Source organism: Zosterops lateralis (assembly GCF_965231275.1).
Source record: "Zosterops lateralis genome assembly, chromosome: 8".
Lineage (NCBI taxonomy): Eukaryota > Metazoa > Chordata > Aves > Passeriformes > Zosteropidae > Zosterops > Zosterops lateralis.
Genome location: NC_139768.1, coordinates 1274724 through 1302448, shown reverse-complemented (window position 1 = coordinate 1302448; position 27725 = coordinate 1274724). Strand labels below are relative to the sequence as shown.

At 37.7% G+C, this 27725-nt stretch overlaps 1 protein-coding gene across 1 annotated transcript in view; it reads left to right on the top strand.

Annotated features, from left to right (window-relative positions):
• Positions 1-27725, top strand: part of GRID1 (glutamate ionotropic receptor delta type subunit 1) — a 470054-nt gene that overhangs the window by 257255 nt on the left and 185074 nt on the right. Inside the window, exon 4 of the mRNA XM_083867019.1 lies at positions 10886-11091. Coding sequence (XP_083723145.1) covers positions 10886-11091 — 206 coding nt within the window. The remainder of the gene's footprint in view (positions 1-10885; positions 11092-27725) is intronic.

Sequence of the window (27725 nt, the reverse complement as noted above, 5' to 3'; positions counted from 1 at the left end):
TCTTACAATCAAATTTAAATGTATGAGGCAGACAGATCTCTCAATTCATTTACTCAGAAATACACATAAAGGAGATGCTATAGGAAGCCCCAATTTTATAAACCTGCTGCCCCTGAAGTCCTGAGAGCCCTGGATGGGAAGGGCTCTGTTTACCATTATCCTTTCCTGCAGCTGAGTGTTTAATGAGGAGGCACTGTTATCCTAAGCCTGCAAATGTTTCTCTTTGCTGCTGCTCTGTAGAAATAAAGTAAAAAGAAGAATGGAAAGTGCTTTCACAAAGGCCATATGTTTCTTCATGAACATAAACTGTTGAATTATCAGGATTGTAGCTTGGAGAGAAGAGTTGCACGGAAGCAGAGCTTAAAAAGCTGAGAAGTTTTTTTTGCTTGTGGTTTTTGTATTGCTGTTTTGGGGAAGAATGGCTTCACATCCAGAAAGGTGTAAGTGTGTCCTGTGTGTTTTAAGTGTTTGTCCTGATGATGATCATCATCAAAGGAATAAATTGCAGTGTGAACTGACTGTGCACTATATTCATATGTTGAGAGATCTTGCACGTGGGAGGAGATTTGGCATTGAATTTCCTCACACAGAGCAAAATACAGACTTAAATTAAATGTTTGTGGGATTAAGGCCTGCCTCATTTTTCAGTTTGTAAAAACGTGCTTGTTTTGTTTACATTGTGCTGAGTGGAGAATCTTCTGACAGTGGTCCTGCACAATCTCCCACCTCAGGGTGACCAGTTGTCTTTCAGTAATTATTACTCACTTTCAGGAATTGTTACTCACTGTGTTCCTAAAGCCTGGAGCCAAGAGAAGAACCTGAGGAGGTTTTGGCTGATGAAAAAAAACCAAGTTGATCTATGTTTTTATTCTCTGGCATGTTGGTTATATGTTTTTTTTCCCCTCCCTCTGGGTTCAGAGTTATGTTGTTAAAGAACAGAGTACTTGTGTTTGCCATTGTACTACAGTAGTTGTTGTAATGTGAATGAATAATCGAAAATTGGATTTTTCTGTTTGTTTCTTATTGGCAGATTCCTGCAAGAGGGAGTAATTGGTGGTCATTATATGTGACATGAACTCAGTTTTTATTTTCAACTCCCTCTTTATTCTGCCAAGAGATTTGTTATCCCAGTAGAGATCCTTCTCATCTTGCTTTTATCAGAGAGCACTGAAGAAAAGAGGAGTCTACAATTGATTTTTTTAACCCTTTCCATTTTTCTGCAGCGTTTTATGGAAACTATATTGTGAAAATGGGCTAAAGTAGGAAATTAAAGAAGGATGCATTTTTTTTCCTCATTTTTCTAAGTATAAAAATGCCTTTTATGAGTTGAACAGGAAATCAAACTGCCAGCACTGTCACACTGTTTGTGTTACAGCCTGATGGACGTCACGTAAATAAAATCAAGGTTGTCCAAAGGGTCCTTCATCCCTAAAGCTAAAATACACCCATGGTTGTTCTTGCCTTGCCAGCACATGAGCAAACACTGGCCAGGCTCAGGAGAGGCTTGGCAGGGCAGTGAGCTCTGGGAGCTGGTGTCCATCTGGTGCCCGCGGCGTGGGGACACAGAGCCTGAGCCATTCCAGGTGCCCACCCAGCCAGGGGGGCTCCAGGGGACACAGAGCCTGAGCCATTCCAGGTGCCCACCCAGCCAGGGGGGCTCCAGGGGACACAGAACCTGAGCCATTCCAGGTGCCCACCCAGCCAGGGGGGCTCCAGGGGACACAGAGCCTGAGCCATTCCAGGTGCCCACCCAGCCAGGGGGGCTCCAGGGGACACAGAGCCTGAGCCATTCCTGCAGCCAGGGGGGCTCCAGGGGACACAGAGCCTGAGCCATTCCTGCAGCCAGGGGGGCTCCAGGGGACACAGAGCCTGAGCCATTCCTGCAGCCAGGGGGGCTCCAGGGGACACAGAGCCTGAGCCATTCCTGCAGCCAGGGGGGCTCCAGGGGACACAGAGCCTGAGCCATTCCTGCAGCCAGGGGGGCTCCAGGGGACACAGAGCCTGAGCCATTCCTGCAGCCAGGGGGGCTCCAGGGGACACAGAGCCTGAGCCATTCCAGGTGCCCACCCAGACAGGGGGACTCCAGGGGACACAGAGCCTGAGCCATTCCTGCAGCCAGGGGGGCTCCAGGGGACACAGAGCCTGAGCCATTCCAGGTGCCCACCCAGCCAGAGGGGCTCCAGGGGACCAGGCTCCAGACAGGGACCAGGCTCAGTGCCCCTGATCCACCTTGTGCTGGGGGCTCTGGGCACTGAGTGAAATGTGGCACCTGCCCAAGGGGCAGGGCAGGAGATTGGAGATGGTACAAGATTAACGTCACTGAGGGTTGGTTGTGAAAATCTGAGACTGATAGAGAAATAGTAACTTTAGAGAGATTGTTTTCTCAGTGAAGACTCCATGCAGCAGTACTAGAGCTGTCAGCTCTGACAGCCTCTCTGCTCTCTGTGTGTGCCCAGACACACTTGACTCTTACTCAAACCTACAGGAATGAGAGAAAAGTTTCTCCAATCACGGAATTACAGAATAAACTAAGTTGAAAGGGACCCACAAGGATCCTGGAGTCCAACCCCTGGCCCTGCACAGGACAATGCCCAGCGTCCCCCCATGTGGACCATTGTCCAAAAGCCTCTTGAGCTCAGCCAGCCTTGTTGCTGTGCCCCCTGCCCTGGGGAGCCTGTTCCATGCCCAGACACCCTCTGGGGGGGAATGTGGAAAATGAGGTTTACTTTTTTGGTACATTTTAAGAAATGTTTAATAAAAAAAATAAGACATTTAGGAGATAAAAAAGCAAAGTACGGCCAGGTGACTCTGCACTCAGCCAAGTCCACACCTGCCATACCAGAGGCATTCTTTAAATACCCTTTCTATTGCATCAGTCTGTTGAATATTCATATTTTTCCATAACCAGTTTCCATATTCCAGGAACTGTTTTGCCTGGCCCCTCCTTGGGTCCCCCTTTTTAGAGCATTTGTGTTTCTGGGCTGTGTCTCCATTGTCACCTCCAGCTGGGCCTTGGGCCAGACTTTCTTCAGATGGAGATGCTGATAGTTGGTGTATCAATAGCAGGGGCTTCTTTCCATGTTCACTGGGTGTTATCCCCACCAAACAGACAGTTTAAGCAGCTGCTACATCAACTACTACCACTGTGCCTAATTTTCTAAAAGCAGAAATAAAAACTTATATTCTATATCCTTACCACAGTTATTAATCATATAGCACACATCTTGTGAAAAGCCAACTTTATAATATATATATATATATATATATAACAGGGAAGAACCTTTTGCTGCTATCCAACCTCAGCCTCCCCTGGCACAGCTTGGGGCCATTCCCTGGGCTCCTGTCCCTGTCAGCACAGAGCAGAGATCAGGGGCTGCCCCTGCTCTTCCCCTCCCCAGGGAGTTGTGAGTGCACTGAGGTCTGACCTCAGTCTGCTCCTGCCCAGGCTGGACACACCAGGGGACCTCAGTCACCCTCTAATAACTTTATATCTCATATTTTGGTGCCCAAAACTGCACACAATATTCAAAGTGAGGCCGTACCAATAAAGAGTTGAATTATTATTTGCTGTCGTGTAAAGAACAACTGGCTCCTGTGCCGTACATTTATACTTTGTTATGCTGTCCAGGTGTTTATAAAGTCCATTGTTTATAAAGTTTATAAAGTCCATGGAGGTCCTTTAGCTGAAAGGTGTTGTATGAACACAAGCAATGTGAAGGAATAAGGTGTTCCTGCCAGTGGCCTTCCCTCAATCCTCAAGGAGTGATTTCATTCCTTTATCTGCAGTAATTTCATTGCCATCTCTCTTGATATCAGAACGTGCAGTATTTGAGGCTGATTAAATGAGAGGGACTCACTCTGCAATCCATTAAATCCAAAGGGATGAGCTGCTGAGTTCTCTGCTGGACACTCAGCTACACACACTGAATCTCTCTGGTGACTCCTGGTTTTCTCTGACTGACAAGAGAGAACCTTTGCCTCTCTATTTCAGCTATTCCCTTTGCACATTTGGTTTGTTTTGGGATGCTTTTATTGATTTTTCTTATTTAGTCTTATTTTCTTATCTAGTCTTATTTCTGAAGGGTGTCAAAATACAATAAACCAAAGTGACCATACAGTAACAGCTACATTTGTGTGAAAGCTGACAGCCCCAACGTCTTAAATGGGTGCTATTAATTCAGATATTCATGTAAAATAATATGGCTTCAGAAATATGGCTGCATCTCAGAGAAAAAAAAGAAATGTTTTTTTAAGGTACTGGTGGATGGATGTTTAGATTTCTGGTACTCAGTCATAGCAAATAGTAAACTCAGCAGTTTAATGCAATGATTAAAATTAGTTTATGTGAAAAATATTTCATTTCAACTGAGTCTATACATCAGAAAAGGGATTTTTTTTTGCCAATACAGATATTTTTGGTCTCACAGGAAGATACAGCTGTTGCACTGTGTAGTGCCTTGAAAGGTATTTCACTGTATAAACAGCAGCAGTGAGGTGAGAAGCTATTACAGCTCATTTCAGTGGTTCACCATTGAGCAGACAGTTGGCAATTATTGCACTTGGAAGAATCAAATGGATGATTTGAACAGGAACGCTGGTTCTTCAGTGAATTCCCTTTTTACATCAGCTGTAGCATATGTGTGCATTGTTTCCAGCAGTAACGAATTTCCTGAGGTGCTTTCCCTTGTGCTTTTGAATGCTGAGTGTTAAAATCCAGCAGGAGAGACCTGTGGCTGACCTTTCATGCTAAATGTGAAAGGGTTGTTGTAGCCTTTAAAAGGTTTTTGTCCTTCTGGGCCTCCTGGGAAGCTCCAGCCACCTTCAGCTTGGATCAGCTGCTCCAGGTGTGAAACATCAGTTGTTCAGAGTCACTTCAATATTTTTTAACCTTTTATGACGAGTCTGGACGCATCTGTTTGTGCATGCAGCACATCTGGATTTTTATGGTGCATTCTGTCCCTTTTCCAGCTGTTTGGGAGTGAAAATAACCTTTGATTTGCCTCTATTCAAAGTCGTTTTTATCTTTGGGAAAAGAATATGGATGTGGGCAGTATGGAAAATTTCTGCAGCCGTTATAGAAACTTCGAGCTTTGATATTACAAGGAGTTCAGAGTGGAAGTTGGCATTTGGTTGATCCTGATGATGTTTGGATGGAAACACCCGTGGTGGGACTTTTTGTTTCTATGGAGAAGTGGTCAAATGTCAGTCTGGGATCTTGATTTAAATGGTGAATTAATATTCCATGCATTTGTCAAAGTTTAAGTTTCTGATAGCCTGCTTTATTTTTATTTTTTTTATTCCTGAAATGTCTCACTTCTTGCTTTTTTTCTTGTGTCTTTGAGAAAGGATTGTGCAGCTTCTAGGTGTGTTTATTCAGGCACGCTGCTTTGTGTTTGTTCCCTGTCAGTAGGAGTGTCCAAGAGGGAAAGGCAAAATTGAGAAATGGGAGATCTAATGGGATTCTGAAAATTCCCAAGTTTTTATGCTGGTTGAAAACTGATTTGGATGCTCAAATTTTACATTTGCTTAAATTTTACATTTTGCATTTTACATTAAATTTAAATTTTACATTTGCTCAAATTTTACATTTGTTCTGTGGAGGAAAAAAGCTATGGAGGGTGATGTGGACCATTAGTGCATAGAAATCCAGAGAAATTCCACTTGTCTGAGGAATTCCTTGCAGTAAACTGAATTTTTGGGAGAATATTCAAGGGAAGGATCCACAATTCCTCCTGGTTTATTCCCTGTGTGTCAGTGACGGGTCACGAAGCTCAGAATTTCCTGTCTGGTCTCATTTGGTCCAGCTGTTCTTTAGCTAAGCTGAAGAATAAGAAGTATCCAATTTAATTAGTGGAATTCTTGTACTTGATATTATATCTCCTTGCTGTAATAACGACTACTTAGTTCCTGATTTCATTTCTTTATTAAAAAAAAATAGGCAATGAAATTGGGATATAATTGCAGAGGTGTTACTGTGAACTCTGGCATATCTAAAACATGCAAAGAAGCCAAGGATTTTTTTTAATTTTTTTTTTAGTAGAAAGTTTCTTGAACTAAAACTTAATTAGGAATGAGGTAACTAGATTGGACACACTTTGAAACTGTGAGTTTTAATGCTTGTAGGAAAAAAAAAAATAAATATCTTAGCACTGATGGTGGGAATGTGCAGGCAAAGACACCTGAGGAAATGATGTAGGTGAAGTGAGAAATACGAGCTTGGGGGGAGACATTGTAAGAGCAGAGGAAAAAAAGAAAAAGTAGAAAATAGATTGTCTTAATATCATTTCACATTTGTACTTGGCTGCAATAAGTATTGATGTTCTAATATTAATGCAGTCATTTCTGTTGTAACAGGATATGTTGTTATACATCCTGGTCTCATCACTCTATTTGAGCAGTTAAAATCGTTCTGTGAGTATTTTAGATTGGAAGTTTCAGTGCTTGCTCAAAGTCTGATTCTTCTAGATTATTTGGACAAAATAATTCCCTTTTGGGAATATTTACAATAGTCTTCTATCTAGTGTTTGGAGAAATTAAATTTTGTTATTTATTGACTGAAGAATAAGAGCCACTTCTGAAGTTTGTCCACTTCCAGTTTTCTGAAATTCTAGAATATATTCAAGTCCTTCAAGTAGGTTAGTAGCAGCAAGGACACAAATCTGGAATTCAGAATAATTTATTCAGAAAGCTGACAATGCAGCAGGAGTCTAATCATCAGGATATGTGTCTCTAACACCAGGCACATTATCCCTTATTTCTAATGCAAACAATTTGCAGTTGTGAGGATTAGGAAGAACAGCCAATGTAAAATAAAAAAAAAGAATAAAACCCATGAAACTGAAGTGGTTTAAGAAACCTGTTTCAGAGTGCTTTTGTATTATCTTTCAAATCAGTGAATCCTGGAAATGTGTGTTTTATTCTGTGCCAAGAAATGAAATAATTGTCCAATTTGAAGAGAATCAAAATGACAATAAAGCTTATCTTTGAATGAGAAGAAACAATGTTATTTTTTTCTTCTCTTGGAGTTTAAGTATAAAGAACAATGAATACCCTTCCTCAATTCTTGAAAAAAGTAAACATATTTTTATAAGTGTATAAATGCTAAAATAATGAAACTCTCCAAGCCTACTTGACACTCTCCTCACTACTTTAAATATCATCAAATAAAAACTGACACTGGGGAGGGGAAAAAAAAAAACAACAAGAAAAAGTGTGAAGTGTAGAGCCTGCAACCCGCAAATAAGAAAACTCCAAAAACCCCACCATCTCCTGCCTGATCTCATTGTTTTTCACACTTATTTATTTTTCCCTTTTACAAATGTGCCAGCGAAAGGATTTGCGTAGGTTATTTGACAACAGAACTGGGTGACGACACTCGGTCCTCCCAGGCTCTGCTCGGATGGGAATGACAGGCTGTGAAATTACATCCTGGTGCTTCTTGAGCTCCAAACTTGGTGCTTCACTTTGCTTCCAGCTGTTTTCCACCCAAAGCAAAAATGCTTCCTGGCCATGTGCTGCCTCTTATTTTCTGTCAAGTGGGGTTAGGAATTGGTGTTGAAAGGACGATCCAGTGCTCTTTACCTCCTGGAAATTCCTTTCTGCAATGAGCCATCCTAAAAGGCCAGCTGTGCCCAGCCACGCAGCTGTTTCACACAGAAATAATAGCTTCAAGCTCTTTTGTCAAGGCCGTGAATCAGAGCCTGTAAATTCATAAAAGATGAATGTTACTGGAAACTCTAGGAATTTTTTTTTTTTTTTTTTTTGGTATGAAAAAGGATTATAAATAATGTAATAAAAATGAAGTGTTTTGTAGGTGACAATAAGATAATGCCACATTTAGTACTATTTTTTTTATGTTTGTGTTCCAATCAGCCAGCACAGTACCCAAGCTAACCTCCAGCAGGAAATTATATATTCCATTATTCCTTATAGTTCAATAACACCCTTTATTTATTTATGGCAAGCATTAGTTTTGTAGTCACAGTGACAGAATTCACATCTTAGCAGTGTGCCAAAGCTTTCCTTCCCTCCTTGTAATGGTTTTCCCTAAAATTGTCCCGGAATTCTGTTGTCAGACCTGCAGGTGTGGTTTATCTGTCAGCATTAGAGAGAAGGTTCTCAGACACAGATTTTGAACAGATGTAACAGAAGAGGCACAAAGAATTTTCATAATTCATAAGAAATTTGCCTTTTTTTTTGTCTTCTTTCTAATTCCACTTCCAAGCTGCTGATTCCATGATTGTCATTGACTAGACTATTGTAAATGTACCCAATTATTGTGTGGTGTTATGGATCCCGTTTATGAGAGGTGTGTTTTCTCTAGAACAATTTTCCTTTTGAACTGTTTCATCCTCTTCAAGAAACTGATCTTCTCTAAGAGAAAATATTCAAATATTGCCTCATTCTGAGCATGCACAAATCAGAGGGTCATTTAGAAAATTAAAATATGTTGGTGTGAGTTTTCTCAGGCTCCAACCTGAGAAAAGCAAGTAATTTTAAGACTGAGGGCACAGGTGGCTGTAGGTTCTCTCCCTACATCAAACTCTTTGTTCCAGACAGAAGTGAGAATTTGAATTGCTGTACTTTGCCTACAAAGTGTGAAATGAATGGGCACAAGGAATTATTTCATCAGTGATGGTCCAGGATAACTCTCTAATGTTAGAATCCAAACTTTTTAATAAATAAATCACTGTTAAGACTACCAAAGACATGAAACAATTGTATTTTAACAGACAAAACTGTTTATATAACCCTTTATTTTAATCAAATTCTATGTGAACTGTATCAAACTCCTTTTAATGTTGAAGAGAATGAAGGATTAGCAGTCCTAGATTATGAGAAGTGGAAAGAAATTTGTAAGTTTAACTGTGAGTATTTTTTGTTTCAGCTGCTGTGGAGCAAAGCTTACATTTTTTTAATGTTTCATGGACCTGTGATCTTTTAAATGGAGGGAAAAAAAAATGAGGGCACTCCCTCGTGTGATGTCAGATAAAATAAGACTGAGCCTAATTTATTATGTCTTATAAACAGATGCTGCTGCATATGGGCATGTTTGTGTGTTTGTGCACTGATACATTTTAAGAAATGATTGCCCTCTTGGTAATTGTTGTGAATAATTATTTGTGAAGAAAGATTCCATTATGGAGGCACCTCAAGCCTTTAGTCACCTCTTCCAGCAATTCTCTGCAGTTCCCACTTCCACCTTTAAATCCCGTCCTCCTTTTTCCCAGTTTTTCCCAGTGTCAAGTACAGGAGCAGGCGTGTCAGCATTCAGGAAGGTATCATCATCACACAGTTCTTTCTAATTGCCAACGCTGAATAAATTCACATTCACTTCTATCTGTGAAAAACTCCCAGATTGTGCTCGCTCACTCGAGCTTGGACAATCTCATCCATCTCAGATTTTGCTTTCTCACCAAGCTGGAAAAACTCAGCATCCTTTCCATTTCTCAAACGGGAAAATATTCTGTTTTCCTTGGGGGAAAGGTTTTGTAAGGCAATATAAAACATCCCTCTGAGTCCAGACAGTCTCACCAAGTGCATCCAGTATTTTGTACTTGTCTACAAGAATATTTCTAACTGGTAGTTCATCAGGTCAGCTGAAAATGGGAGGCAAAAACCCCCCAGAGCAATCTCAGCACAGTTAATCTTCTGTAAACAGCTTTCCTTTGGAGGCTTGCACAAAAACACAAGTCATTACTGAACCATGAGGAAGGGAATCTCCTAACTGCAGTAATTTTGAAGGACTAAACATCATTGAAAGAAAAATATTCGTGGTTTTTTTTTTTTTTTTTGGTCACACATATCCATAAGGTCTGAATAGGTATAGTAATGAATGCTGTCTGATTAATTTAAATTCATAAATTCCAAACTTACTTTGGCAACTTTAGTGAAATGCTTTAACCTGTAAATGGTGGTTGTTTGTCACTGTCATTATTTCAGCACACCTGCAGTATTTAGCAGTTTAAGGATATATTTTTTCAAATCATCCTGAGGTTGAGGCACAGAGCTCAAAGGAACGTGTTTTGAATGGCTCTGTTTGCGTGATTTCTGTTATTTTGCCTTTTTTTGTTTTGTTTTGTTTTGGTTTTTTTAAACTAAAATGTATTGTAATTACACTGGGGCTTTGTGTATTCTTTTATGAGTTTATGCATAAATGATAAACCTCTGGTTAGGCAGGTTATTTCCAGGACAGGGAAAAAAGGATAAATCAGAAGAAAGACTGTGTATGTTCTGGATATTGTATTTTTTTCTTAGGAAAAGCAACTGTAAGTTTATAGAAAGTGAAAAGTTCAGGTGTGAGTGATTTATCCCTTGCAAACTTATCTGCTCCTGGATTTTTTTATTTGAACAGTGACACTGTTGGGGTGGGACTTTGTTGTTTTTGCACTGTTAAACCCCCAGAGCCTTGAGCCTCTGGGGAGGTTTGCAGAGCCACCCAAAAGTACAAACAGACTCTTCCTAAGGGTCATTCTCAGGGAAAGGTCCCCGATGGAGTTTCCCTGTTGGCACACTCTGTGAAAAATGGCTGTGTGGAATACTCTTCTTCAGAGAGCACTGCAGGGAAAAAAGTAAAAAAAAAAAAAACCAATTCTTTTCCACTTAATTATTGCTGCTTGGCTGACTAGGTGAGGTTGATGCAGTGGCTCCTCTTCTCTTCTCTTCTCTTCTCTTCTCTTCTCTTCTCTTCTCTTCTCTTCTCTTCTCTTCTCTTCTCTTCTCTTCTCTTCTCTTCTCTTCTCTTCTCTTCTCTTCTCTTCTCTTCTCTTCTCTTCTCTTCTTCTCCTATTATTATTATTATTATTACTATTATTATTATTATTATTATTATTATTATTATTATTATTATTATTATTATTATTTTATTTCCCCTCCTGTGTTGCAGACATCCGTGGGCTGCAGGGATTCCTGGATCAGGCCTCCAGGCTGGGACTGGACGTGTCCTTACAGAAAGTGGACAGGAACATCAGCAGGGTGTTTTCCAACCTTTTCACCACCATGAAAACGGAGGAGCTGAACCGCTACCGGGACACGTTGAGAAGGGCAATCCTGCTCCTGAGCCCACGGGGAGCCCAGACTTTCATCAGTGAGGTCAGTCCGCAGCTTTTTGTTTTTTTTTTTTTTCAAGAATTCAGAAGCATTTATTGTGACCCTGTTTTGCCCTTCTTGGCAGTGTTGGTTGTTTAATGTTAAATGAGATTGTCAGATTCCAGTGCTGGGGAATTGGAATATCACAGGCTCCGTGGAATGCTTGATTTGTGGTTAATGCAAATGGGGCATCACTGGCTGGATATTAATATAATATAATACAGTGTAATATAATATAATATAACATAACATAATATAATACAGTATAGTATAATATAATACAATACAATATAATATAGTATAATGTAATATAATGTAATATAATGTAATATACTATAGTATATAAAATATAGTGTAATTTAATGTAATATAATATAGTGGAGTATAATGTAATGTAATGTAATAATATAATATAATATAGTGTAATGTAATTTAATATAATATAGTATGTTATAATATAGTATAGTATAGTGTAATATAGTGTAATATAATGTAATATAATATGGTATCATATAATATAGTATAGTGTAATATAATGTAATAAAATGTAATATAGTATAGTATAACAGTAATATGTAATATTAAATAGTATAGTAGTAAAATGTAATATTAAATAATATAATAGTAAAATGTAATATAGTATATTATACTATAATATAGTACAGTGTAATATAGTGTAATACAATATAATTAATATAATACAATACAGTATAATATAGTATAATATAGTGTAATATAGTATAGTATAATATAGTATAATATAGTGTAATATAGTATAGTATAATGTAATATAATATAATATAATAGAGTATATTATAGTATAGTGTAATATAATATAATATAATATAATATAATATAATATAATATAATATAATATAATATAATATAATATACAGCTCTATGGGGGGTAATTATTTTTGTCTGGTTCTCTTCTATATCAATAATTCTGTGTCCTGGATTTCAACCACTGTTACCAAGTGAGCAGAAAATCTGCAATAATCCATTAGAAATGAAACATGACGTGCCTGAGAGAGCTGTCTTTGCTGTGGAAATCTCCAAATTTGTATTAAAGGGGCCCATTATTGATCTTTAAAAGTTGAATCAAAGAGATTTTTATGAAATATGAAGTTGGAATTATATGTTTGTCTTCTCAGTGGTTTCTTGAAATCAGTGATGCTAATTAGGACAGGGAGGTGGCTGTTGGGCAAACTTTTAATTAATGTGCTGTGGGCTAAGTTTTGGCATTAATTAGTTTTATCCAGCTTTCTTAATATTAAGTAATGAATTATTTTACAGCGCTTTATGTGTCAGAGTTGAGAATGGAATCTGAGCCTCAGTTTAAGTTTGTATATTCATTAGTTAAGATTTTGGCAATAAAATAGGGGTTTGAATTTATTTTTTTAACTAACCAGGGATATGACTGAACCGAGGAATTTAAAATGTGGATGAGACCTGTTTCCATTATCAGTTTTGCTGGATCAAAGCCTGTTAAATTAAAAAAAAAATCAACTCAAATTAGCTCATTAGGATTTTTTTTTTACCATAACACCCTCAGTAAATTATCCACATTTGTGCTCATCAGTGATTTTTTTAAATTACAAGGTAAATTTTATCCTAAATAAATGAGGCAAATAGGTAGATTGGAAAAGACTAAGCACAGGGAGGGATAAATTCTCTTCAGGTGTTTCCAGTAGAAGAATGAAGGGAGTTTGGTGACCTCAAAGTGTGTGCAGCTCTCAACAGCTCAGTTGTTTTCAAACTGTTGTTTTCAAAAATGTTGAACAAATAACTTTATGAATTGCCTCTTTAGCTTCATTTAAATGACATTCCTTTTACAATGCATTTATAAAATGTTAACTATCTTAGATTATGCATTAAAAGGGCATTTAGGGATTGAAGCAAACCTAATCTAAATAGTCTCCCTCCTTAAACAGTTGACAAAAATGTTCCTTTCTCCATCTGCTAAAATCCCAGATATATATATAGCTGCAGGTAGAAACCACAAGAATTTTAATTTATTTTTTTTTTTACTGCACTAGAATGTTGCGCGAGATTTTGAACCTGAATATTGAAATCATGAGAGACAGGAGGCTTGAATCTAGTTCTGTTTATCTAACAATAACTGATAGGAGTTTTATGAGGCTTTATGGGTCAATTGAGAAATGCACATTGCTTGGCTTTCCAGGGAGTCCTAACAAAGTATCCAAACCTGATTAAAAGGAAATATTCTATTCAAACCCCAGTTGGGTTGAAATTGTGTCCCCCTTCACACAACTCTGGGGTTGTTGGGTGGACCCTGAGGTGTCCCCAGTGTAGGGACCAATATTAAACTGCATTAAACCCTTTACTCCTCACTTCACCTTAAATCCCTGTGTATTACAGGCATTAAGACTAATGATCCTGATGTATTACCAGCTCCCTGCAGGAGTTTTAGGAGTGGGCAGAAATGAAAAGTAATTTATTTGCCAATCTTCCTCTATTGAATCTTGATTGATTCAGAAAAAAAAGCTTTACAAGAGAAAATTTAAATCTTAGAAAAGGAATTCTCCAAAGGCTTTTGAGGTGTGAGGTGCAGAGGGGAGAATCTTTCCCAGGCAGAGGCTGAACTTATATTTTGTGGAGAGTTAAAATGACTGCAGCTCTTCAATACCTCAGTCAATAAGTGCAACTAATTATCTACAGCACATTTTCAAGGAGTTTAGAATAAAAACCTGCAGCTTTAAATGAAAAATGCATTTTTATGTATTTTACTGAAATATATAATCCACAACATGTGGCAGTGAGTGCTTTCCATGGGTTTATTCAATTCCACAGTTGGTGTTTTATACTGGAGGTACCATATAGATCTTTACTGTTATCAATCTCACTCTGCACCTTGGAAATTATTGAGGGCTTTTTTAGGTTTTTTTGGAGAAAAAAGCCCTCTGAAAAAAAAAATCTAAGTAGCAATGCTAGAAGAAAATTTTAAGATATTATTTTTAGATTTTGCCCTTATTTATTTCCTTTTTTTTTTTCTTTAACTCCAGTTAGGAAGGGAAAAAAAAAAACCAGAAGCATAAAGAGGTTTTAAAACTTTGTTTGTGGAAATGGAAAATTTCTTGTGAAAATGAGGTTTCTTATTAAGATTTTCATTTTTTCTGAGTTGGTATTTTGTAGTAGGGAAAAACTGTCTGACAAATTTCAACAGGATTTTTATTGAAATGTATTGGCCAATAGCACGTCCTCATGAAAACCAGGTGCTGAGCACCAACCCTCTGGTAAAATACAAAAACAATAAGAACAGCATTGTGATTATGAAACCTGAAATAAACAGATTTAACAGATTTTTCTTAGCACAAATCATAAATATCAGCTACAAGATCTATTTTGCCTGGTTTGGTACCGCAAGTGATACATTTTTCTTCCTAGAAATACAGATTTGGGTTTTGTCTTATCTCTTATGGAGGCCAGGGAGATCTGATCTGATTTGGGATGTACAAAGTTAAGGGGCTCTGCCATCTCATGTGTAAAAAACTTTTGAATCGTGGAGGAATTACATTTTTCTAATTTTTATTTAGGCTTGGTTTTCATTTAACTCTGTTAACATCTCAGTGCCTGGTTCTGTCCTGTGTCAAAGTTACTGCAGGAGAAATGATGGACCTTTTGTGAATCTTCAAGATTTAGTGTTTTGCTATGAAACTGCTTTGACTGTAAGAACAGAGAAGAAAAAAAAAATCTTTTCAATGGTATTGCTGTAATCCTGGAATCAGCCTTTATTCACAACAGGGATGGTAAATGCATTTATAAAATGTTAACTATCTTAGATTATGCATTAAAAGGGCATTTAGGGACTGAAACAAACCTAATCTGAAGAGTGTCCCTCCTTAAATGTTCCTTTCTCCATCTGCTAAAATCCCAGATTTATTTGTCTCCATTTTAAGAGGTGCCAGGAAAAAAAAAATAAATTTTTTTGAAAAGTACGTGATCCTCTTGCAAGGTGATAAGAAAAACTAATAATTCAGAAATGGAAGATTTAGCACTTTTACCTTTTCTGTTGGTTTCCTTGAGACAGTGAGGATTCACTTCCCCCTTCCACTCAGCAGTGGATATGTTTTTTTCTTCAATTGCAAACAGAAGTATTGTTTTTATGGACTACTTTTCTCATGAAGGGCTGTACAGTGAAATGAATAAATGGAAAGAAGTTCAGAGAGGTGGCAAAAATACTGAAAGGATGGGAGAGCACGATCTCAGGAACACGTTTTGAGGGAATAGAGCTGCCAGGTGCTTGAGAGCAAACAGGAGTGGAGGAGGAGGAGGAATTATTTAAGGTGATCCTGGTTGTCCAACAGGAAGCAATGACCCAAAGCTAAAGAGAAGAATGTTTTTAACAGGGAGGTCAGTGGGGCAATGGGAGTTCAGGGAGGGACCGTTCTGCAGGGCACTCCAGAGTTCACTGGATAAAACACTCTGGTGAATCAGGCCAGCAGTTTGTCCTCAATTGGGCTGTGCAGGATGTTCCAGCTGACCCAGGAGCCCTTCTGAAGACCTGCCAGGAAACATTGCTTGTGTGAATAAGTTTAGACTTCGTACTTTTTATATCCAACCCATCTGAAGAGGAGGGAAAGGTCTTCTCCAGTTTCCTGTGGCAGATTTGCACTTCCTGACCTCTGGGGAGGCTTTGCTTTCTCAATTCTTCATAGAACACATGGTTTATGTGTTTTAATAGGATTTGTCTTTATAAATATACGTGATATCAGTTGCTTCACAGACTTTACTCTTCCTTCTTTGCAAGGTTTATATACAACTTTTCCTTTTGAGCGCCAGCGAAATGGAGGCTGTAACCCAGTTGCATGTAGTTATTGTCTATAAAAAAGAAGGCATTATCAGCTTTACAAAACCTTTAACTCAGCATTACTTGTATTTTTTGGCAGCTTCACTGGAGTGAAAAATGTTTCTGTTGAGGTGGATGTCTGAAAGTGCTGTAGATCCTTGTGAGGCTGCCTGGCTGCAGGAAGGTTAAATGCATATCCCTGCAGCACAGCAGCCTGGGACAGCAAGCAAGTTTTAAAAAAGAAAGCTATAATAAAAGAGAACAAGATTAATTCTTTTAAAAATTAATACCAAAACTGCTGTATCAGTGCTGTGAATCACAGCAATTCCAATTCTGAGCTGAAGCTAAAAATTTCCAGCAGAAGACTGTGTTAAACAGGTGTAATTTATCTCTGCCCTGTTTATATAATCACCTCAGTGTCCTCATTGCAAAGAAAAGGCTCCTCTGTTCCTTTTTCACCCTACTTCCTGCAAAGTGTCCTGGCTGATTCTTTAAAATAAATATAGATATCCTGCTTTTGGGATTATTTCACAGTGATTTGTGGCCTTCCTTCAGTGCTGGTCACTGAAGGTGCTGAGCTGCTTCTTCCCAGAGCACTTTGAGTTGGAACTTGGCCTTCTCTTTTTCTTTCTGCACTTGGTGATGTGCTATCACTTCACTGGAGCTGAGGGAATTATTTATGGCATCTTGAACAATTTGCACCCACAAGCAAATTGTATGGAATGGTTTTCCAGGGATATTCACTTCTCAGAATTTAACAGGAAAAAAGTTCAATATTAATTTTCTGGCACTTAACTCTTCATCTCTTTCTCTCTCTTTTTTTTTTTTTTTTAATTTATGTTGCAAACCTTCAACATTTTAATCCATCTCTCTGTTTTATATGCAGTGTACAAACATCTCGAAATATTGTTGCATAATCTTGGGGAAAAAAAAATATTCTGCCTCTTCTGTTTTTAGAAGGCAATTTCTGTGTTTAAAGAGCTGCTGGTGATTTGTGAGTGCTGGTAACACAACTGCAGAAATAATACATTTCTTCTTTCAATAGTTCAAGTTAAATTATGCCCGCCTTATTTCTTCTAAATCCTCCTCTGGTATTCTATTTCTTCCTTAGAGCTAAAATCTTGTCTGCTATTGTTGACATTTTCAATATGCTAAGACTCTTGGTGCTTAAAGAGAATATTAATTATAATTAAAGCCCAAGCAAAGCTCATTGAATTGCTAAAACCTGAGTGAAAACAAAGCCCTCCCATTCTGGGATAAATTGGCTTTGAAGCAAGTTTCTTTCCACTGGGCCAAAAAAACACAAACCCTCCTACATTTTGTGACTAATCCAGGGGATGGGGTTATTCTCACAGGGATCCCAGTCATATGTGTTTGGAACACTCAATTCCATGGATTCATAGACACTGTAAAGAGGGGGGAAAAATATTGAACAAATGACTTTATGAATTGCTTATTTAGCTTCATTTAAATGACATTCCTTTTACTGCTGCAGGTAGAAGTCACAATAATTTTAATTTTTTGTTTTTTGTTTTTTTACTCCACTAGAATGTTGCATGAGATTTTGAACCTGAATATTGAAATCATGAGAGATAGGAGGCTTGAATCCAGTTTTGTTTATTTAACAATAACTGATAGGAGTTTTATTATGGGTCAATTGAGGAAAAAAAAAAAAACAACAAAACTACAGCAATTGGATAAATTTGCCAGAGGTACACAAAGCCCTTTTGAGTCTAAATACTGCTTTAGTGGCAGTTTTTTACCAAATCTCTCAGTGTCATCAATGTCTGATCTGAAGGGATCTGATTTCTCAGCTCATGTTGTGAATCTGATGACACATCAAGGATCATGTATTTTTAAATGTCAATAAATCTGTCTGTACAGGAACCAGGCATTCCTTCTCCTGCCCCAAATGCTTCATCCTCCCTGTGTTTTTTGGGTCCTTGTTTCAGTGCAGGTGTTCAGTTGCTAAAACATAAGTCGTTTTGAAATTTTGCTGCTGTCCGCACGTCAGGATGTCAAGGCTAAAGGAAACTGTGCCAAACATCCAGCTGAAAAAAATTGTTAAGGTATCATGAATCAGCATTCATGTCTGTTGTGAGCTTCAGTAATTTATTTTTTTTTTAACAAACCTTCTTTTTCAACATTTTTTGGTTTTTTTTCACTTGCTGATCTGGAACTCTAAAGAGATTTAACCTCAGGATAGGGAAGATTCTGTCTGTTAGGAGAGGCTGCATTCATTTTTGGGGCTTTTTTGAAGGAGCAGGATGTGTTTATGATTTGGAAAGACACAAATGTTGTATTGGGACACAGAAAAGCCACTTTCTTTAGTTCTGGCTTCTGCAAGAGCTGAGAGGACAAATCTAGTGGGCACAAAAAACCCCAAGGCTGTCAAAAACTAACCCCCCTCCACCTACTCCTTCATGGATCTGATTTCCAAATTATTTAACTTCAGGTTGTTTGGGTGATAACAACACCTTGTGCAATTTAAAGATAATATTCTTATGCATTTTTATTTTTAGCATAGTGCAAAGTGGAGCTGAATACTCTGACATATCTGTGGTCATTATAATGACCATTATATATCATATATATATATAATAATATCATTATATATATATATAATAAATATATATTATAAATAGATATAACAAATATATATTATATATTATAATTATAAGTATATGTAATAATATATTACATAATATATATTTTATATTATAATATATAATATAAATATAATAATTATATATGTTATAATATATAATATATAATATATAATATATAATATATATAATATAATATAATATAATATATATAATATATTTTATATATTTAGTGTATATATATATCATATATACATACATGCATACATACATATATAAAAGACATATATATAATGTATACATATAATACATATATGTATTTTATATATATAATTATTTATATATTATATATAATACATAAATATATGCAAAAATGTTTCTTTAAAATACTTGAAAGCTGTAGATGACTTTATCATTCTCAGCAAGGATAATTTTCTGCAATTTAGGTATAATTTACCAGAAAGGAGACATTACTAATTAATTTATGGCTGATTAATTTTAAAATAGGCTCCTGCAGCTGCATTTGATCACCATACAAGTGTTTGCCTGCTGTAAGGCACTGGCAGAGCACAGGTACATGAGAAAATATGTTTGCCTTACAAAAATCTAAAAAAATAATGGACATAAAAAAATTATTTACCATCCTCCAGTTTTACTTTTTCATATAAATCTAGTGAAGTGTTCTGCTGATTGTTCTGGGGAAGCTGGGCTTTGAGGATTAGACATATTAGATATATATAAATACTCTTAAGTATTTAATATTGAATTTTTGAACCATTAGGTGCAGGTTGACTTTCTTCCATATTTTCTAAGCACAGGGACTGATGCACAATCATTTCTCCCCTAAAATGCACCTCTAGCCTGGTGTGCTGGCTTGAGAAAATCACAGATACATTTTTTTTTTGTTGTCCTAGAGGTCACAGAAAAAGCCCATTACCCTTGGAAGGGATGAGTAATAATTGCTGATAATAATTTGCACCTGCTTGGCATCTTTTCCCAGGAGGTTTTTTAGCAACTTTCAGCAGGTGAAATAAAATTATGTTCACCTGAAACTTATTTTTAGTTTCAAACTAATTTAAAAAAAAACAACCCTGTTGCAGCCTTTACTAATTGCTGGCAGCACAGAATTCAGTGCACTGTGTGAGAGAAGAGCTCAGGTGAGATATAGGTGAGTTTTTCATTTACCTTGGTACCTCAGTTTGGAAAATACTGCAAAACTGGCAAGGGTTTGAGAGCTCTTTCGGAAAAGGGGGTGTAGCCCTGTGTTAATAATGATTTTTCCTGATGTTTTTATGCTTGTTGCACTTGAGGGGCTCATTATGAATTGGGATTTTTACTGGGTGCTGTATGAATGTGTGTCCCTAAAAATTTGCAGTGTGCAAGAAATGACCAAGACATCTTTGGAGTAAAAGAGGTTGATAATGAATATTACGTGACACAAACAGTGTCCTCACTTCATCATCTTAGAAATCAGCATTTTGAAAATAAAAATAAAATTTTGAACTAAACCAAACTAAGGATTTTTTAAAATACTTGTGGAAATGTTTTTATAAACAGGGGTAGGTGAAGGAGGTTGGCACTAAGGGCAGAATGTTGGTGATGAATTAGAGATAACCTGGAGGATTGGGATAAGATTGGAAGTGAAAATCCTTAGCATATCTTTGATGTGACAGGTAACAAGAGAATTTTTGAAGGAATATGAAGAGTTGGGTGAAATGATCAAAGAAAAGGGTTAGAGATCCTCCTTTCAGCAGAAGTTTCACTGAGATATGAGAGGAGCTTGTGATTCTTAAGGTCAGAAAGATGAACTTGGGAGTAATCAATATGTAATATCATCAGAGCTGGGAGAGGAATTTCTGCATTACAGATGGGTTAAAAAACCTGTTTATTAGAGAGATTGTGTCTGAAGGATCTCTGAGATTTTGGGCTTATCCTGGATAAGAAGTGAGAGTCAAAGATGACACTTGTGTTGTAGTCCAAATTGGCAGGTCTGATGTTCTGGCTGTCCATTTTGACTGAAAAAAAAGATTTTCTTTGCTTTTTGAAGGGAGAGTGTTGAGAAATCTCCTTATCCACATGAAGCTCGTAGGGATATGCTGACTGCAGTCAGTTTAGACTGACCAGAATATGAAAAATGTCTCACAGAGAAGTAGATCAAGACACATCAGCATATGAATGGCAGGGGATTTTATTTTATTTTTTTTTTTCTAGTTTGGTTTGCTGAATGGAATTAATGTAAAGAAAGAAGATTACAGAGGGAATGGGTGTGGGAACTTGGAGAATTTCACAGGAAGGGAATTCCCTGGAGGGACAATGCTGGAGCGTCACAAGAGGAAAACCAGGAGAGAGGTCAAGAAGAAATGTGATTAACTCTATTAAAGGCATCTGGCAGGTCCAGTAGGAGACAGGAACAATTGCAGAATGTGGCAGAAAAAGTGATTTTTTAGGAACAGTTTGAGCCAAGTGAGCTCTGTTAAAGGGTCTGCAGGTGGGAGGGAGAGGAGGAATGGGGTGATGGGTGTAGGGACTTGGGAAGAGTGAGAACAAGGACTAAAACACCTCCTGGTCTCAGGGAAGAGAAACAAGGTAAGAAAAAACCGCTTTAAAGGTGAGATCTTCTGAGGGCAGCTGTGTGGAAGATCTCATCAAAGGTTCCAGAGGCTGGAGAAGGCATTGGACACGTAGGCAGCAGAAATTGCACGTTTTTGTTGCTGGTTGTTCCACTACGTGCAAAAAAAAAAGGGAGTTTTTCAGGTCTTGGAGAATTCCCTTTGCAACAAGGGAATAAAAGTGGCTCTGACAGTAGGGAAGGACTTTGTGTCCTAAGGATAATTTCTGATAGTTTTTTATTTTTAGTAATACCTTTTTACTTGGTAATTCTCCATGCTGAAATTTGCAGAGAAGGAAATACAATCAGGTTTTCACACAGAGATTTGCTGTTTTCACCATTGTTTCTGTTCGCTGCTTGCTCAGGGGTTTGTTCAAGTTATGTTTTCACAGCTTTTATTCAAAGATCACTTTCCAAGGTTGAGCTCTTTCTATGGAGACAGGTACCTGATGATTATTGTTAGCGTTAAATGGGGAGGTAGAGGGTCATTAGTCCCTTTTTTACCAGCTGGGGTTACAGAGAGAGCAGGCAATTTACTGAGCTCACCTCAAACAGGGATTGAAGTTCTAAATGTCAAACCAAGGACTTGCCCAAAAGGTCATCCTTTCATTTGATACTGCCAGGTATGTCTGCGCCACCACTGACCCCTTGGTTGTTTCATTTGAGAGAACTGATTGTCCTGCCTCTCCAGTGATCCTTTTTTCAGATACTCAGCCTTTAACCCCTCCACGCTGTGTCAAATATTAAAATTCTCTTTCTATTCAAAGAGAATTGAGTTTGAGTTTCAGGTAAACAGGAGGTATTGGCTTGAGTTTCAGGTAAACAATGCAGTTTGTACATACAGAGCATTTAAAGGGGGTGCTCAGATAACTTTAAAAAATCTGTATTTTATTTATTGAATTGAGTCCTTTCATTGTTATGGAGTTCTAGTTCTGTGCACTGTGGAAGAGATCAATTTGTTTGGCACTGACCCATCCATTTAACTCGGAGCAATCAGATTTAAAAGCTTTGCACTTTATTAATGTGTGTGCAAATAGCAACTGGGTTCCAAGGACACTCTTTAGGAAAGCACCTTGAGTGATTGGTCTTGATATATAATTCATATTTTGCTTCCAGCTTTCCAAAGGAAAAAATCGCATTAAAATTATTTTTAGATAATACTGTAAAGGGAAAAAAAAAACCCCCATAAGCCTTGACGTATGACAATGACTTTGTGTGTTTAATGGGAGTATATTGACTTGAAAATGTTACAAGTTCTCTAACAAGTTTTTCCATAAAATTATTAAAAGGGTTTAGAGAGTATTTTGAAATGTACATCAACACGCTAAAAAGTCCTGCAAACAAAACTCATTGCACCACAGGGTTTATTTTCCAAACCATACCAGCATTTTAAAAGGCATTTTAAAAATCAATGTCAGTTCTGAATGCATCTTGATTGAGAGTAAGAAGCACCTAGAAAATAGAGCATTTCAGCCTGGATCCAGCTGTGAATTCTTAATAAAATGTGCAGTTTGAAACAGGCTCATTCCTGATGCTTTCCATGCACAGGAACCACCCTGACACTGGAAGTGCCCCTGTGGAAATAAGGTGGTTACAGCATAAAAGGCAAATAAAAAGTGGAACTGTCTAATTTAAAAAAAATCTGTGGCAGGCAGAAGTGATAATAATAATACCAAGGAGACAAAATAGTAATAAAGGAAGATCCTAAAACCCCATAAAATTAATTAATAGTTATTACCTAATAAAGCCAATTAATAGCTGTTCTATTTAGTGCCAAGCACGTCTGAGTAAAATATATGTGGTTATGTAGTATAAATACATATAAATATTAAAATATGTATGTTCTCTGTGTGTTTTATATCTATACACACAAGCACAACTTGCAGATTATACCATGACCAGCTCAGTCATTTAAAAAGAAATTTGTATGTCTAGAAATACAGAACAGAGAGCAAATGCTTGTGTTCTGTGCAACTGAAAAAGAGAATAAAGACACTGGAGCAGAAATGAGCCAAAGACTACAAGCTCTTGAGGGTTTTTCTGTTCCAGCTCATTAAGAACAAACACATTTCTGATGTGTTTTACTGATGTTTGCAAATAGTGTTTGCACCTTTCAGTGTAAACTGGGGGAAGGACTGTGTTTTTTAATTTTTTAATTTTTTTTTTTAATTGGGCATTATTCATGCAGAGCACTTGCAATGCTGCCCAAATGGAACCAGGAACAGTGTAGGAAAACCACCTCACTGAGGCTCATCAGCCCTGAGTTTTCTGTGAATGATGAAGACACAAAAAGTAAAATAATTATAAAATAAAAAGGTCAAACCTTTACTGTGAGTGAGCAGGGAGAATCTATGTCCTGGCAAAGCACAGAGATCTCTCTGGGAACATGAGGGATGCTTTAGTGCGAATGATAACATCAGCCAGGATTTGGTCCCAAAGCTCTCTGCAGTTTAATGGTGACTTGAGCAGAAACTGCTATTTGCGATTTCCAAATGAGAGTTGTGGAATGCTGCAGTCCCAGGTGATAAGGAAAGCAATCCTGAATGAAATGACTCAGTGACAGTGTCAAAGCATCAACAAATTTGTGAATAACCTGAGGCTGAATAGTCAATTCTGGCATTTCAAGGCTGCAGAGGAAAAAACCTGGTTGGCTGCATGGAATTAGGAGTCACTGAGATGGGTTTTAAGTAGGAAATACAGTGTTTTAAGCAGGAAATCCATGGATGTGTTTAAATCAACTGTGCTGGTGCTTGTGTTGCTGATAGCAGCAGTCACACTGATGTGGTGTGCATAGTCCTTATCTCTGCTCTGGTTTCTGCTACTTGGAAAAATGAAATTCAGCTTTGCCAGCCAGAGAATTTATGTCTTTCTCCTGCTCCTTTAATTTCACTCCCCTTTCCAGAGTTTCCCTTTGTGATGGGTTTAACTCACTACTTACTATCTGGTAAATAAGAGTTTCAGGGATCCTTACAGCAAATAAAAGTGCTGCTGATCTTACAATGATCTACATAAGCACTTAAAGAGAAATATTTGCAGTGTTGTAATTGGTAATCTAAAATTAGAATTAAGAGTATATATAAATTTTTACAGGGATGTAATGACCCAGTTGTGCCGTGTCCAGGAGCTTTGCTTATGTACAACGCTCATGTAAATTCTTGTCACTTTGACCAAAGAATTTATTAAAAAGAAACCTCTGCAAAACCACAAAAACCCACAAGGCCCCGCTAAACCACTGAAGCTTTTCGTGCTGGCTGCTGTAATTAAAAGTGAACACAGTGTTTTATCACAGCACTGGAGCTCTGAACACCTTCAGTGGCTGTGGGAAAACAGTTAAATCTGTCTGTGGTTCTAGAGAATATTGGAACCTCCAGATTTCCCACTCTGGTATTGATTTGCAAATGAATATGTCTGTTTATTGGAATCACCATTACTTCAGCAAAGTGTCCCAGCCAAGATAAACAACTTTCCAAGGGCTGTGGGTTTCATGGTTTATCACTGTGGAAGGATTGGGAGACCTGGCAGTGAGACTTGGAATAAGAAAAAAAAAAAACAACCCACCAAACAAGGAATAAAAAAATCATAAACTGGGAAAGTATTTTGGTACTTGAGTTCTTAAAAAGACTAAATAAGCTTTAAAGAACAGGAATACAGCAGTGTTTCAATTGCTTTAATAAGGACAAAGTAGTATCAGAGGGAATCAGAGCATCTGTGCCACTGCTGTTGCTAATGCTCATTATTCACTTGTTAATATAAGCAGTCTTAAAAAGCAGTTGCTTTTTAAGCAGTTGCTAATCTAGATCAAGACTTGGGATATGGAGAAGCTGTTTGCAGTAGATATATAATTATGTGAATATATAACTTCTTCCTGTCAGAGGAAAAGTGTGAGGAGAAGATCTACTTGATGTTCCTAAGAAATCAGAGAGCAAAGTAACAAGAACAAGGCAAACTGAGTGGATGGGGTGGTTTAGATGACTAGTCAGATGTTTGTGTCAGTGTCTTGGGTTTGGATTATCCATATAATTAATGACTGCTTGAGAAAACTTAGGAAACCCTTTCTGTTCATCAACAAACTCTTCATTTTCCATTTACCAGTTTCCATACAGTGTGTTAAAGTGAGGAAGAAAATCAGCGATTCTGACACACTGCCCTCCTCCTGAACCTGTTGTTGTGCATGTTGTCCCTCAGTCTTGTGCTGCTCTCCCTTGGTCCTGCACAAGAATGAAGGCAAAGGAATGGGATTTGTCTTTAAAAAAGCTGAGTAAACTGACACCATCAGCATGGGAGACAAGAGTAAGAGAGGATGGAATAGTGGAGTGGCTCATGCAACTCTCCCTCATTTGAGTAGGGAATTTCTGCTGAATCTCCTGAAAAATGTCAAAGTGTTATTAAAGTCTACAGTTTATGTTAATACATAATAGTCTATAGACTGTGTTAATACAAGGAGAAAAAGAGGTTTAAAGTGAATAAATTTCACTTTAAGCAAGCTCTCTGCAGCTCTTTGTTGCTCTTGACAAAAGTACACAAAGTTCTCTAATGCACAATGAAAATGTCTGGGTTCGTGCATTTCCTGCTGCTGTTTATTGGCAGTTTGGCTTCTGGAAAGGTTCAAGTCGAGCCCGTCCATCCAGAATTCTGGCAGCAAAGGTAGGCAGAGTTTTGGTGCCAGTCCCCTCATTTGAGTTTGACCTTGCTTTCCTCTTGGTGCTTGCTGGAAAGCTTCTCTGTTCCGACACTTGAAATGCTCTTGGTTTGAGAGGTTTCCAATCCCTGTGACAGAACAGGCACTTCCCTTTGGCCCTGTGTCCCCTGTGAGTCTCTTTAGCTCCACCAGGGCAGGTCACCAGGCTCTTGGTGTCAAGGACCACAGTTAGGCTGAACAAGGTGTAGAATGGCAGCAAATTTTTCAGTGGATTTGTGGAAAGTGAAAAAAAATTGCCACTTTTGCACCCGGTCTGTGCTGGGCTTTTGAAGTGCTCTCCATCCTTTCTCTTCCGAGGGCAGCCCTTTTATTTGATGCTAAAACAAGAGCTCTACAGGCACAGGTGAGGACCATCTGTCTTTTCCTTCTCAAATTAGGAGTGTCTGGTCAAAGGAGACTCTCAGACATCTCTGTGAACAGCCTTCTGCCTGTGTATTTATTGCAGTTTTCTTCAAAACAAGAGCAGATTTTTTTTTTTTTTTTTCCTGAGAGCAAGAAAGGAGCTGTTGTTTTTTTTTAATCTTGTTCCCTTGAAAGTCCTCTAAAGCATTTGGGAGAAAATATTTGGAAAAAATTGACTGTGCATCAAAGACAAAATGAGACCTCATGGGACAGCAGCAAAAGAGAAAGTGTAGAGTCAAGATGAGATTTCAGAATGTGACGCTGAGGGCTCTTGATGTTGCTTAAAAAATAAGTTCATAACAGGCTAAAGAGCACCAAGAGGGGCTGTAGAGTCACAGGACTTTGATAGAATTAGGGGAAATGCCATCTGCAGACTCATAATGTTAATATTACCATTATATCTCATTTCTTGAGTAGGTCAGCAGGATTAAGTGAAGGCTGTCTAAACAAGGATGAATTTTTTTCCCTTAAGCCCTCCAGGGATCAATAGAAACCTGAAACTGCAGGTTGAAAATTGAGGGCTACTTGTTTTTTGTAGCACTAATAGAGAGATGTGAATATTTGGAGACATCCATTGATGTCTAAGAGCAAGTGTGGCATGGAGGGAAGGAGTGCAGCAAAACCCTTGAATTTTCTGCTTCTCATAATTTAAATATTGCTGGAACTGTTCTGCACTTTTATCTATATTTCTATTATATAACTCTACAGCATTGAGAAGGCAAACTTATGATGGAAAGCAAATGATGAATCTGGAGAGAGCGTGCAGAGACTTGTGTTTATTTTTTGAGAGTGTTTTTGGTTTGCCTTGCAAGAATCCTGTTTGTATTTAATTTAAATATTTATAAGCAAATAGTGAATTTTAAATGTAATTCAATGAGAAAGGGTTTGAGTTAGCTGCTAGTTCTGCCAATAAATAGTAAATTCCCTTCAAGATGAGCAAATGAAGTATGATATAGGCTATTAAAATTACTACCAATAGAAATCTGGCTCATTAGCTGTGTTGCTAAGGTTACTAATGAGTTTCTTACAAATTGGCAAGGAAGTTTTATATACCTGTTTATGTAGAACTGAACTTGTGGTTTTGTGTATATGCCATCCCTAGGTGTAATAAAAGTAATGCATATTGACTTTGATTGTAGTTAAGTAGTATGAAAATTAATTTATATGTATAGATGATAAGAAAGACTGAAAGAAAGTATTTAATTTAGGGGTTTGATAGAGAAATCAATTATTGCAGCCATTAAAGTGCTCTGTCCAGTAAAATGTGTGAGTTTTGTTAAGGGCAATATTCTGTTTTCCTCTGAAATTTGGGTTCTGCTTTGCCTTGTTTGGTCTAGAATTATTCCCTCTCTGAAGTGATCTCAGTGTTCATCCCTGTTTCCCAGACTCTGCTGTTCTCAATAGTTGCTTTGGAATAATAAATTAACAGAGTTTAACAGAAACTTCCACATTCCTTTGCCTGATTGGATCTTAGAACTGGATGGATGATCCTTATTTATAGGACCAAAACCA